The following is a 14,543-nucleotide window of genomic DNA, read 5'->3' on the forward strand; positions in this document are numbered from 1 at the left end:
TGGGAACGTTGCCAGTCATTTGTGGTAGAATAACAATATTCAGCACTGTAGGTCCCAGAATGGCCAGAGACTACAGTAGTCTATTAACCATGCATTACAATGTGTCTTGGTGTTGGGGTATACTGGTATAGTAAAGTAAAAGTATTCCTCATTCTGTCCCTTTGAAAATGTGACTTTTAGATGATGAGGAAAAAAAGAAGAAACTACTACTCTCACAAGTCCTTCCCACAATTCTTTCACATTCAGGTGAGTTTGTCAGCAATGCTCCTGATAACCTGCAGAGGCAGACAGTGAATCCCTCGGACCACCTTTTCCTGCTCAAGCTGATTAGATTCAGATGCGGCCAGCAGATGTCACTACAATACAACTGTAAAGCATGAAGGTGATTACACTGTGAAGTGAACGAATAACACACATGAGCAGTGGTTCATACTGAAGGATACTGTTATTTTTCTGATTGTCTGTTGTTACATTGCAATGCTGCACACAGAGATTGTAGTGAGATATGTCCTGGCAGGCTTACACTTTCATGAACAAATTACCTCAACAAAAACCAAGCTAAGCTCAATTCAGTAATTTTTAACCCTTTAAGAGTCAATCTGCCAGTCTTTAAGGCAATTAATGATGCTGCAACAACAATTTACCATCATCCATTTGGAGTCTTGACAGAGCACAGCAGATGACTCTCGTGACTATGTTGCCCATGACTGGAAGCAGGATTCTCCTTTTCTCGTTTTACAACATGTGCAGTGTCTGTTACACAGTGTACAGATGCAGTGGAGATGCAGGAGTGAAGATCTGCCTGATCTGCACACTGAGTATTTTTTAATAAATACTTGGTCGGTCAGGCTGGTTTGGTCAGTGCTGCTGGGCCACTTGCTGTGGCCCACGTTGACACAATGGTAACTCGGTGGCCTCATATCAGGCCACTCAGTTAAACATCTGATTTATGCTTCACAATGTACATACATTTAGCAGGTGTGTTTACAAACTGTTTTGACAGTGAAAATCATTCCAAGACAGAGTGCAATGAAATAGCAACAGCCCACAGCTACATGCAGTGTTTGCCCATAAGTTCTTTAACCAGGATTAGGACATTTTCCTGCTCCTTCCGCCTTTAGCACGGCCAATGCAATCCTGTGCATCCATTAAGTCAAGAGGACAAGAGACAATAACGATGAGACTGACAACAAAGAAGTGGCATAATTTAAGATTAAAATTTAAAAGCTACTTCCACTGTCAGCTCAATCTGCCAGTACCAGTCCTACTTTATGCCAGTCTCCCTATACAATCAGAGGGTTTAAAGACCTCAAAGGAAGCAATGCAGCAATGTCTAAACTTGACGCTGCACGATTAGATTATTATTGAGCTGATTTATGTGGCCAGAAAGCAAAACAGAGCCGCCCCAACCGCTGAGAGCTCTTATTTTTCCACACAGGAAACAAAAGCCATCCTCCCTCGTGTTAAAAATTAAGGCTGAAAACATCTGAAACAGTCTGATGGTGGAAGAATTCACCTTGACAGCACTCAGTCCCAGTTCAAGTGCAGTTCATGTGAGTCCAGGAAGTCAGAAGAGAAAACGCCCACTGGTGTTGACATGTCCAAAGGGTTGACCCCCTCTGCTGGCACAGACAGGGTAAGGTCCAGCCAATCCATATTGTCCATGTTGGTGCTGTGCAGGTTCAGAGCAGAGGGTGGTGTGTTTTCAATAAAGTCCACCTCCATGGTAACCATAGGTGAGTGCAGCTCCTCCATCAGCTTAAGTGTTTGTGGCTCAGAGTGAGCGCCCAGCGTGCCATCCAGGAGGGTTTCCAGCTGGGTGTCAGGGGTCAGGGTTGCCAAACTGTTCGAGGATGTGAGTGGTGCAGCGGGCAGCAGCGCCACTTGGACCACTGGTGGAGGGCGGGATATAACCGTGTTGATGGGAAGAGTGGTTACGCTGGCTGTCACAGGGAGAGGCTTATCCTGGTTGGGAGGATCCTGTCTGACGAAGGGGGAGATCTCTGAAAAACAAGTACAGAACGTAACGTACAGTGTGAGAACCCAATCATCATTAGTATTTTACATCTTACTTCACCGATGTCCCCTATAAAAAGTATTTCTCACCACCACTCTCGATTAACACATCAAACAGATCATCCATCTGCTGGCTAGCTGCAGTGGGACCCTGCAGAGAAACAAAAAGACCAGTAAACATTTGAGCAGCTTTAGAAACAACTTAAAAGATATACTGGAAGCAATGTATTCATCTGTCACCTGAACAGCTGTTAGCATGCTGCGTGTCTGTTTAACTGCATCCTCATAGCGGGGTGGGTCTTTACACTTTGACACATGATTTGTGAATTTTGGCTGATGCAAGAAAGTTGGCCGGCTGGTACGTGGAGACTGTTTAACAGGAAAAGACAACAGTCCCTTATGTCCAATGAAAAACAGGATACATCTGATACAAGCCATCATTCAAATGCAGTGGAAAATGTATAAATCAGTAAACCAAAGTATAAGAGACTAAAAGATTATCCTCTACCTCATTAGCCGGTCCTTTAGGACCAGCTTCACCAGAGGAGGCTCCCACAGGACATCCACTCGCTGGGAATGTGTTGAGTAAGCTTTGTGCCGTCGTATCCATCCTCCAAGTCTACAAAGAAATATAAGCAGGTCAGCATGGAGGCATACATCCGTGAATACGTACTGCATGCATGGAAAAGTAATACAATGTATCATCCACGATCTTGTGCGAGCATTAAACACTTCTCTTGTAATAGCCAAGTTCTTTTGAGGGATAAAGAAGCTTTTTAGTAATGTTATTCAAGTTGATTTTCATTGGGCCTTCCTCAGTTGGAGAATCACTGCCTTTCAGCTCACTAGTGACAGCACTGTTTGCAGCACTAGGCAGCATAGCTCATGACTGTTCTCCTCAGCTAGCACTGAGTTGTGGTTTCTGTTGCTAATTCTGGCTGGTTGTCTGGCTCAGAGCAGAGGGACGACAGAGGGCAGTCAGGACACCACTGTCAGCCTTCACTCAGCACCTGCTCCAGTAACCCAAGTTTCCACAAGCCTTTTGATGTGAATAGGGAAGGATTTCACCACTCAGCTGAGGCCTGTTATTACTGTGGCAACAAGAAAGATGCATTACCCGTGATAGAGTGTCAGCTATGTGCAAAAAAAACTTCTGAGGTGTCATCAGATAGTGCCATCGAAAACACTGCACCAGATGTATGATGTGCAACCTAATCTGATTTTACTGAATAGAAAACAAAATTTATGATTTCAGGTGCACACACAACACACACAGCGCGAGTTTGCACATTTTAAAGTCATCCAAAACTAGCAGAAAATCAATGCTGATAGTGATGACTAATAAACAGACAGACCAAGACAAAATGTGCAAAAATTGGTGTGTTTTCTTACCTTTGTCAGCGGCTGAGTGCTGCATTGCTGTTGTAATGCTGCTGAGGCCTCTGTTTTCTGTGGCACCTGTCCAGAGGTCTGGATGAGGCCTGGGGTTGTGCTGCTAACAGTAGTGTGTAATTTGATGCTGTTGGCAGGGAGCTGGATAGTGACTGCTGTGGCAGGAAGGGATGCGGGCAGGAGGATCTGGGCTCCAGGCTGCAGGGCTTCAGGCTGCTTCATAGTCTGATGGCTGATGATTAACTGATTTTGAGGAGTTAAGTGGCTCTGATCTGCCACCTCCTCTTGTTTGATCAACACTGGCCGACCGGGCGAGCTGCAGGACGCTGAAGGGGTCCTGTTTTCCTCTTTGACCTGGATGGGCGCAAGAGGGCTGAGCTGAGGTGGAGAATCTCCTTGCTGACTCCTCTTCTCCACCTCCAGCTGCATCTTCAGCTCCTCCACCAGCCTCTGCTCCTGCTCCAGCTTCCTCATCAGCTCCTTGATCTGACGCTCCTTCTCGTGGAGACGTTTGTCCTTCTCAGAGTCCTTCTCATAGGACCTCGTTTCTGGGGGGGACTCCTCCTGTGGAGCTCTCTGTGGGGAGTTCACACAGTGAGTAGGAGACAGAGCATCTGAGAGCATGGTGGGGCTGTCTGCCATACTACTGTCCTCTATGCCCAGACTGGACACCTTAGAGGCTATAGGGGACACTGGGGGAGTTAACTTTGTGTTTTCAGACTGTGAAGCAGCTGCGACGGCTGTTGTCTCATTGGCAGCAGCAGTCTGAACGTTAGAGTTCTCCTGATACAACTTGAGCCTCTCTATCAGGTCTGTCTTAGTCCCAGAAACAGGCAAAGATCTGAGCTTTAATTCCATTTTCAGCTCAGCAACCTGCAAAGATAACAGCTTATTATAAAATAACTCTCAAAATTTAGCATGCAAGAGGCGCACGTAGTCACACTGTGTGCAAGCAGCGACATGTCACCTTCATCTCATCCAGATTAGCTGGTAAATGATCCGGCTTGCGGTTTGTCTGAGTGTGCCGGGGCAGCACAGCGGTAGACGCAGTGTTTCCACTCAGAACAACAGTGGAACAGCTGGTTTGTACCTCAGTTGTTGGTCTGTTGTTGGGAAGAAAAAGGGAGTACACATTAGAAAGTGAATCCAAACCATTTTTCACAATCAACAGCTTCTGTGTAGGATGGAATGATGGAAATGTAAAGTATTTGAGACAAACAGCAGCTGCAGTTAAACAGTAATTACTCTGTAAAACCAGGTGTGAACTTTTGATCGAGTTCGTTAAAAATCAATATTTAATTAGTTTTATTTCTACATTTCAGTAGTAATGAACTCAGCACAAGCTAATTAGCCTTTACACACACAGCTAAACTTTGTCAGTAAGCCAAACCCTGCCTTTGGTTGTGTAAAAGGAGTGTTTGAGTTGCTAAATGGAGCTGTAGGCCTACTTGATTGTGGCAGGCTGGTAGTTGTACTGCTGCTGGCTTAAGATCTGGAGCTGCAGGAACTGCTGCTGCTGCTCCAGGAGGCGGGCATAAGCTGAGTCCATCGGCGCTTCATTGAGCTCCTGCTTCTGGTCCGGGGGGATGTACTGATGGTACTTTAACTTTTTCACCCGTGGTTTGGGCTCTTTGCTCCTTTTGCTGCGGCTTTTATCGGCGGGGAGCTTGGGCAGGCTTTGCTGCAGAACACAACACAAATGGGGGCATGTAAAACCAGAGAGGACCATCGAGGATATTTGATCCCTGTGACTGATCTCAGTCCAGTTTATCAGGCAATACGGTTAACATTGCCAGTACCAACACTGAAAGACTTGGAACTGATAGTGGATTTTTATAGCTTGAAGCGTTAAGGTGGAACATTGTTCTGACACCCGATGAGAACTGCAGGATGAGGAAACGGGTAGTGGAAATGCGACCCTTATTGTTTTACCACCTGCAGTTACAGGATACACATGAAAATGGTTTGGCATAAGAGCAGTGGGCTCTAGTTATGGAACCAGAAACTCAAGCTGAGTTGAGCAAGCACACACCCTCCAATTTGTCAAGCTCAGTCCCCGATCATATTCCGAGGGAGGGAGAATTTATCTTATGCTCAGAAGATAACTGGATTATGATAAATGCACTATTTATTGCTTCACTCCCGTCCTTTGATTTTTGGCTTACATTTTACACAGCCTGAATGAGGAAGGCTGGCCTGTCATTTGACCCTAATTGAAGACAAACTGTGGCTGGCAAAGATTTAAGCCCAAGGATTTGTGAAATGACTTTAAACCCTATTGCTCTTTGAACTGTGTTTGACTTGGCTGAATGCTGACATTCAGTTCAACCCAAAACTGATGTGACTTTCACTGTGACAAAACACAGACTCTGTGTCTTCTGACATCGCATCTCTCATCATATTTCCAAAGGAAACAAAGAAAAAAAAAGTCGATAAATCAGAAAGACAGAGAGCTTAGTAATAGGTCAATTTCATCTCAAGAATGTGAGTGAATAAACTACTCAAATTAACTCCTCCTTAAAAAACACCCCTATAGTAAGTTTAAGAATCAAAATAGCGTGAAGCTCACCTTCACAAGCACCGGCCCCGGTGTGATACTGGGGACAACAGTGGCGATTGGCTGAGGTTGCTGGTTGCTTTGTTGCTGACTAGTGGAGACCAAGCTGACTAAATCTGATGTGGACTGTGAGTTAGGTGGTGAGGAGTGCTAAGAAAAGCAGAGACAGAGAGAAACCACACGGTCCATTTAGTAAGAACAGTGAAGCCACTACGCCTGGTAATCATCATTCCACACAAGGAAAGAAAAGCAAATTCAACTGGGATAATATAACCAAAATCACGTTGATAAACAAGGAGTACAAAATGTTTCTACAAATGATAATTACATTATATATGATTAGCACACTGTATGCACACAGTAAATAAACTTAAGTCTCAAAATGCTATTTTTCTCTCAAGATATTGATATACCTGTATGGGAGAGTCTAAATTAGAGGAAGTAGAAGTGGCCTCAGTCCCTCCAGACTCCCTTGGAGAGGCGGAGGTGGAGCTGGGAGACTGTTGGCTGGCAGGTTGTTGTGGTGATAAGGCATCACTGCTGTCCTCATCAAAGCTGTAGATATCTGGCAGCTTAGAGTAGTTTGCCTTGTCGCCTGTGGGACCGACATGAGACATAGGCAAGTACAGCTTTTTATTTACTTAAGGGATAAATTAGTTATCTTTCTGGCTGTGTAAGTGATGAGCTGTAGGTGGCGAACATGCCATCAAAACGGGCTAAAACAAACATTTTGAATAGCTCAGGATGAGCAGTGTAGAGGATATAATAGTGTTGAGTGCTGCGTATGTACCGTGGACGACCTCTTCGACAGCAGAGTCAACAGGCAGGATGTTCTTCTCCACCAGCTCCATGGGCCCAGGCCGCTGGGCGATCTTCTCATTGAGATCATCAGCCAGTCTGGCCCTCTTCAGCTTCATCTGTGTGGCCTGCAGGGAGGCTTCAGCCTGTGTCTCTGATAAATACACAGAGGATCATTGGCTACGAATCCGGCCAGTATCAGTCAGCCTCTTAACTGCTTTGTCAGGGTGACTCACTGTATGCTCAGCCAGACCTCACAAACTTATGTCAACCTCCAAGACATATATCTGATTCTAACTTTGTAAAACAAATTTAAACAGGCAATAAGCGCGATTAGATGAATAAGCACCTTATTCATCTCTGTTATCTAGACATCCTTACTCAGTGAGAACACACAGGAGGATGATTACCTTGTAGGATGTGCATACGGACCAGCTCAGAGCGGTCCGGTCTGCTGCAGAGTTTGTGCTTTAAGAAGTTTCCAGTCTGTTGAAAAAAGTTGAATGTTTTTCCATATATTTTTGGGGCATAATCCAGATTTTGATGAATAAAATCATGAGCTGCAGTGTGATGACATTAGCTGATGTCTTACCCTGGCTCTCTCCAGGCTGCGAATCTGCTCATGAAAGGCTGCAGGTGTTTTCAGAGCTGCGAAAAAGGTGAATCGACAAAATCCATAACTTTCCTCAGTCAGTATGCTGCATTTCCACACACAAGGAAACTATTCCTTGGATGTGTATACTGTTATGTATCTAATGATGATGTCTCTGACATTTAGACAGACTTTAAAATTATGGACACAGCACAGAATCTGACTATTAATGCACTTAATAAAACGATATATTATTTTCATGTTTTCGATATTCTGCAAGAGTGTGACATTAGTGAGCAGGAGCTCATGGGAGTCAAACAGGAAGTGTCGGATTGTTCCAGTGTGTGGGGAGTTACTGTTTGATCTCGCAGAATGAACTCACCCTGCTTTACGTGAGGTCTGGCTCACTGACCAGTCACCTCTGCTATGACGAACGCTGTTTGGTTTAAGGACCCATCAGTCGAGGGGGGCGTTCTGAAGAGTGTGTCAGCGGAGCAAAGCAAAACATTCCTGCTCGTCACCTAAACCTCACTGCATACCTACCATAAGCCTGTAAGTGTGGGAGCAGCAGAGCGCTGTAGTGAGAATGGTCTGGGAGGATTGCATGCAGGCCACGCTTGGCCGGGGGATGACTGACCTCCACTGAAGGCTCAGTCGCTGACTCATGTGCCTGTGCGGAGCCAGAGGGGAGCTGAAGAAAGCCTGAGTGCAGGAGGCTTCTCAGGAGAGAGCAGGACAAAAAGCAAAAAGCTCTGTCTCTTCCTCTTTCCACCTTTCCGGCTATCAGCACAGATTCAGCTCATCTTTTATTAGGTGTAGCACGGGGACTGAGTCTGCTCCACTTTTGTCACATCAAAGCGTGGATGATACAAAGTTGGAGCTTGTTCCGGTGTGCTGCTTGATGGCTTATGTGTTAAGTCTTTGAGTCATTTTTATCATTGCATATGTTTGCATGAGTGCAATCACGCGACTATTAGCAACAGCTTGAGTAGGACTCTTCACACTTCTGGAATAAAGAAATTGATTTGTGTGCAGACGCAATGCCATTACATGACCATTTTTTTCCATTTTATTCTATAAAATAAAATTTACAATAAAACCAGCATGAACAATTACACAGATGCAATGTAATCACTGTAACTATACATAAAGCATATAAGTAAAGCAGGTACAACAAGTAACTGCATTACCACCAAGAACATAATGGTCACATGGGTCTTGTCTTTGTCACATTGTTTTAACGGCACTGCAAATGCTGTATATTCTCCAAAAGCCATGAAGAAGTTTGGTTGATGAAGATGCTGTAGCTGAATTAGATGAAGTTGAATTTAATCTCTAATACTCGTGAGAACAGCAAATCATGTAAGTAATAACAAAGTAGAAGAGAGCGAAAGGAACTCTGGATAGTGGCCATCAGCATGCGATGCGAATACTCACGCGGCATGATGCCTTGATCCACAAGCTGCTCTCGAGTTCTCCTCTGCTGCAGACAGAGCTGGAGGACTGTGAGAGTGCAGGGACACAGAGGTCAGAGTTGAACGTTTTTATCATTCAGAGCCAAGTCCACTGAGTCAACGAACAACCATCTCTGGCTTTAACTGTGAAACCTGCCAGACTTCAAATAAAACAAAGTACTTATTATTTCTCAATCAATACACTACCCCAAAGGCCCGACAGTAAACCCTGTTCACCACCACAGACATCCCATTCACTTCCTGTATGGTTTTAACTACGGTTGTTAAGAGCACCACAAGTTTTACAACACTAAGACTTGAAGAGTGCAATGTGATTGGCTGAGAGGCCTCCCAATGAGAGTCAATATCTCTGTGTGGGATGCAAATACACAGAGGAGTCAAACAAAGTAACTACAGTACAGAATACAATCAGATAAAAGAGGGATTAATGTTTCTGGGCTGCAGTCACGATAACGTTCATGACACTAACAAAAGCCAAGAGGGTCGTGACAATCTAATAAATAGTTTTTAAATTGTGATGCTGCTTTGGGCGGATAAGCAGTGATGAGACATTACTGCAACAGGAAATGTTGAGTCTTCCATGCAGGCATCACATACAGTACTGGGATGGTCCTCAGTGTTACTTTGCCATCAGTGTAAACTGTAGTAAGATCCCTAGTTTAAACATTTATAAACAAGTGAGCGTGGACTTGTTATTTTAGTAGAATAACACCGATCCATGCAGAAAAAAAACAACCTGAAGAGAAGGGTGATGGGTGATGGTGACGAATGAGGCGTCGGTGTGAGGAACATGCGGCCCTTATCGTCACCACTGTAGGGAAGTGAAGCCAGCTTAGCTAGTGCTACTCAATGGCTCAGATACTCCCACTCTCTCACTCACACACACACACACACACACACACACACACACACACACACACACACACACACACACACACACACACACACACACACACACACACACACACACACACAGACCTGCTCAACTCTCCTGGGAAAGGCGCTTCGTCTGAACAGGCCTCTGTGACTCACTCTAGCAAAAATAAACTGGGCAGCTGTGAGAACAAGGCCTGGGAACCATGAAATTTGGGGGTAGTTAAGGGGGTGGGATCTCCAGTTGTACGCAGAGCACAGGGGACGTTCATGGGCTTCCACTGGTGGGCAAGGGAACACAGAGTGACAAGTGCCGAGGCAAAGGGTGGGAGGCCGAGTGTACTCTCAGAGAAGCCCGTTGACTCTGAAGCAGAGAACACAGTGTGCCTGCCCCGCCTGCTGTGTTTGCTATTACAAACCCAGACCGGGGGGGTTATAGTCCAGCCAGAGACAGATCATACCAGGAGATTGTAAAAAAATTGCCATTGCTTTGTCTCAATATTCATATCCACTGTAACTTGGAAAAAAAATGCCACAGGCAAGAACATTTATGAGTACATATAACTGCATATCAATAACACCAAAAGCTGCCTTCCAGCTCCACAAGAGAATGCAGAGTTTAATTTGAGCATCGGTATGGGGGTACACCTCATGCCGGGGGTCCTCCTCACTTCGTGTCATCTTGTGTTCAACCTGAACCCTGGCTAACCTCTGCGTGATGCAAACTGGCTCGGCTCTCCAGCTCACCAGCAGAGCGTAAACAGAGGTTGTTGGAGAAACACAGAGAGAAGGCTCTGCTGAAATCCCTGCCCACTGATGTAATCTCTAATCTCAGACCCATGTTGTTCTCAGCAAATCATCCCTGGAGGTCTCCCGTCAGACCTTTTATTTTATTTGACTTCTTCTTTTTTTTTAATCAGTACAAAAAAACTGTTTGGTGTGGCTACAGATACTTCTCGTCCAGACAAAGTCGAACTTTGTTTAGAAACGCTGACACTGGGTTATGTTGGCTTTATGGTTATAAATACCTCAGACTCTAAACAAAATCCCATTTTAGCAACGATTGAGGCATCCATAACCAGAGATAGACTAAACCATGAATATTCTGATTACATTGGTTTATCAGAAAAAAGTCATTTGTGGGTGCTGCAGCTGATTCAGATGTATTTTCCTACAATTTGCGCTCAGATGGGGCAAATCTACCTGGATTCAATTTAAATGATAGACTTTGTCTTAAGAGGAATTGGAAAAAAGGAACCAGTCAGCTCGTAATCATTGAAATGGTCTATATATCAGCTGACTCGAGTTTACAACTGGGTGATTTAAATTACTGGAGGTGGTTGGGCAAGTCATGTGTGCAAACAGCAGGTATCAGTTTATCACATGTTCTAAAACTAAACTGCACCATTTCTCATTTAATCCTAAAGGCAGCACTCACTGAGATGTGTAGAAGATGCTGATGTGGGTCAGTAACTCTGAATTTAAGCTCATTCATAAGATGAAGATTCAAAGTGAAGAATAAACACATCAGATCATTCCCCATGAGTGGGCATGTCCTCAAACTTTGTGTTGACAAACTGGTCTGGCTCTGGTTAGAAAGTTATATTCAGTCAGGTGGAGAGTAAGAATTTATGATGTGCAATTTAAATAAAATGTTGCACATGCAAATCTTGCATGATGGCCCTGAAATGAATTTATTTTTTGCCTCACTTTCTTGCATGCTGTACATATTGACTATTAGACACTTTTGTCAGTTGAGTGTTGTTATACAACTTACAACAGCAAAAAGCTATTTGGAATATTATCATTTCTGTAGGCTGTAAAAACTCAACATGTAGCTTAGGTACCTGAACTTTGGTGGTCGGCAAATCTTTTCATCAAATGTGACTTCACAGATGTTACTATAAGATCAGTGTACTCTAGCGTAGAACAAGAGTAAAACTGGTTTTATCACTGAAATACACTGTTTTAAAAAGAGTCCACGTTACTCCTGGTCTAATCAAAGTAATTTGCTGCTGATGACTGAAAACAACCAAGACTAAAAATACACAAAGAAGGATCAGAAACTTGACGAGCAGCATGTGGTTGTGCCGCAGTTCATTTGAATGAAGCTCATTGTGTGTGTACAGGTGTGAATTCAAGCTCATAACGTGAACGAAAACCATAATAGTGTTTCCACAGAGCGCCAACATAAACACAGGCAGTATAAACCGAGCGTTATCTCCTAAATCTCTCCCACGCAGACTCTACATTTCTACAGCAAGTTTGATTTGTTATCCATCAGAAGACAATAGTCCCTCCTGTTAGAATGATGCTTGGCATGAATCACTCTGATGAGCTTCACTGTTGCCCTGTCATTTCCTGTTAGAGCTGTGCCTACGTCACCACGATCCCCCTACTACTGCCGCCAGAATCAGTGAAGATTAACAACAGTTTAAACAAAAAACTTGAGTTTACTTCAGGCAGATACACAAATAAATAAAATGCACTTAGGTTAGACAAGAAAAAGAAAAAAAGCACCTGATTTGAATTTACCCCTGCAGATGGAAGGGGTCTCCACATCAAGGCAGGCCATGGAGGACAGTGGTGGTGTGCTTGGCGGCCAGGTCTGGAGTCCCATGGAGTGATGAGGCCGGCGGAGAACGAGGGAGTCAGGGAGAGAAAAGACCCAGCTCTGAGCGAACGACAGCTGGCTCTCGGAGCTGCAAACAGTCCCTCCTCTCTGGCTGCGTGCTGGCCTCAGCGGAGAAAGTGTGTGTGTGTGTGTGTGTGTGTGTGTGTGTGTGTGTGTGTGCTCAGTCAATGTCAGGAGGAGGGAACACAGTGCTGCTCATGTTAACCCTCGCTAGGTCATTTTGCTGCACTCACAGAGGACTCATCGTTCTACAGCACAAAAGCCAGCAGAACTTTTGAGACTATTTTGTGAACAATCTGGAGGGGACGAAATAATTTACTGGTAACCAACACGTGGTTGATCAAAACAAGCTGTTTGTAATCTTGAGAGGGTACATCTCCATGAGAAAGGTTTTTTTTTTCCTCCAGAAATATTGGTAGCACTAAATAACAATGACATGAACAAACATGCTACATCCTCAGGGACATGGAGGCTTATCTTTAAACATTTTTAATGATTAGTTATGAGATTTTTTTCCATGTGGAGTGATTACTGTTTTTGTTGTCGTCTCCATTGCAACACCACTGATTTATAGCAGCCGATGTCCAGCAACTCCGACTAATATGTGACTATTTACTTAAAAATGTGATGAGAGAACATGAAACTCAACAGAGGAGCTGAAAAGGACAAAGAGGAGCAAATGTAGTGGCTTATTAAAAAACATGCTTAATCGTGGCTTTCAATGGTGGTTAGAACCCACTTACAGGAAGTGAGATAAAAGGGAATTATGCTAATTGCGGCAAGCTCCGTGTGTCTCAGTGGATCCAGGAAGGCCGGTTAGAAAATATGTTAAAGCTGAAGAGCAGGCGTCTGATCCCACAGAGGCTCTGTTGACAAGGTGAAGCTGCAGAGACACAGGATGCTCTGAGTCCTGCGGTTGTTCCCGTGATGTGACTGAGCAGGACAATGCATGCCGGGGAGGGGGCCGGCCCAGACTGCTGTGTTCTGGATTAATAATGTTCACTTGTGGGATGAAGAAATATGCATGCCAAACAGCACGGGACAGGGGAAACATGGAGTTGATAAAGTAAATGGGACAGTCAGGCACAATCTGTTATGACAGCTCACAGCTGGGACTGAATAATGGTGAGCAAGACCATAAAAAATATGGGAGAGTAGCTGGAGCATTTGGAATGTGGAAAAACATCTTTCCGCCTGTCACACCATCCGTAAATACAAAGAGTTCTTTTCACGTTTCGCATATGTGCTGGCCACAGAACCAAAACAGCGGATTTTATGGATGCCTTACACACCTGTTTTGTCCCACTATCAAAACCTCCTTCCTGCATCAAAGTCTGCTGTGGGCTTTCCAACTCTCATCCCAGTCCAGAACAATGCTGTTTCTCATTTTCTCTAACAATTTGAAAGTCTAATCTCTCGTCTTAAGCCACAAGGTAGCTTGTATCAATTCAAGATGTTTTCCGTTGACACAAAAAAACATATCTGGAAAAAAGATCATCGCTGTCGCTGATGATCAACGGCTTGAGACTGAACATCTTTTTAGCACCACATTATTAACAGACATTTCAGCTTGATGATTATCACAGAATTACATCTGCTTGCCACCGGCCTGCTGTTTTTCATTGTCTTCTGACTTTGTAATTACTCATTTAGAGTAGACTGAAAACATTTTAAGAGTTGCAGTCGCGAAGCAGCGTTTGATTGACGATGCAGGTTTGTGGTGAAGAAGTTCCATAACTTCACGACAAATCACACCACTGTCTCAAATGTCACAACACGTATGAGACACTGTCACACCTCCATTATTTTGCCTTTTAGCTCTGATCCGGTTCGTGCTCATACTGACTAATGACATTTTAGAATGACGGACAGTCAGAAACAGGAAGCAAAAGTTGTGTCCTGTACTGTACTTCACTTCCTGTTTAATGAGCAACTGTCAAAATACGTGGAGTAAGTGACAATCACCCGATGGTTTAAGTGTGAACGACTGAACGCTTTCAACTCTTTTTCTCCCAGTGATTTTTATTGGTTGCATCTCAAGATCTTCTTGGACAGGATTAAATAGTTTGGCATTTGAAATCATGCTAAAATCGCATATCTACCATCATAAAATGCTGTGGTCGGCCCACTTTGCTTTCACACCCCAAGTGAACCACGCAAATGAGACCCCACCCTTTTCAGGCAGGCTTGGTTGTTTACTCACAG

The 14,543-nt window shown here is 44.1% G+C and overlaps 1 protein-coding gene across 2 annotated transcripts; it reads right to left on the reverse strand.

Annotated features, from left to right (window-relative positions):
- Window positions 1-428: 428 nt before the first annotated feature.
- On the reverse strand, window positions 429-12,427 carry mrtfbb (myocardin related transcription factor Bb). 2 transcript variants are annotated; one of them, XM_070982076.1, is made up of 14 exons: window positions 12,224-12,427; window positions 8,793-8,858; window positions 7,356-7,411; window positions 7,174-7,249; window positions 6,756-6,917; window positions 6,379-6,560; window positions 5,978-6,115; window positions 4,857-5,089; window positions 4,376-4,511; window positions 3,409-4,281; window positions 2,525-2,635; window positions 2,257-2,385; window positions 2,107-2,167; window positions 429-2,003 (listed from the first exon to the last, which is right to left on the reverse strand). In XM_070982076.1, the coding sequence occupies exons 1-14, from the start codon at window positions 12,321-12,323 to the stop codon at window positions 1,528-1,530; spliced, it is 2,799 nt and encodes a 932-aa protein (XP_070838177.1). In that variant the 5' UTR covers window positions 12,324-12,427; the 3' UTR covers window positions 429-1,527. The 2 variants fall into 2 exon arrangements, with proteins under 2 accessions (XP_070838177.1, XP_070838176.1); XM_070982075.1 differs by having other exon boundaries at window positions 430-2,003; window positions 12,239-12,412.
- Between the last annotated feature and the right edge of the window lie 2,116 nt (window positions 12,428-14,543).

Source organism: Chaetodon trifascialis, chromosome 15, assembly GCF_039877785.1.
Source record: "Chaetodon trifascialis isolate fChaTrf1 chromosome 15, fChaTrf1.hap1, whole genome shotgun sequence".
Taxonomy (NCBI): domain Eukaryota; kingdom Metazoa; phylum Chordata; class Actinopteri; order Chaetodontiformes; family Chaetodontidae; genus Chaetodon; species Chaetodon trifascialis.

Bases quoted from the DNA above. Each gene is read 5' to 3' on its own strand.
- mrtfbb (XM_070982076.1), bottom strand. From the start codon at position 12,323: ATGGGACTCCAGACCTGGCCGCCAAGCACACCACCACTGTCCTCCATG. The intron at 8,859-12,223 runs GTGCTTTTTTTC...GCACTCTCACAG, and splicing joins CAGGGGTAAATTCAAATCAG to TCCTCCAGCTCTGTCTGCAG. The intron at 2,386-2,524 runs GTAGAGGATAAT...CCTGTTAAACAG, and splicing joins CTAAAGGACCGGCTAATGAG to TCTCCACGTACCAGCCGGCC.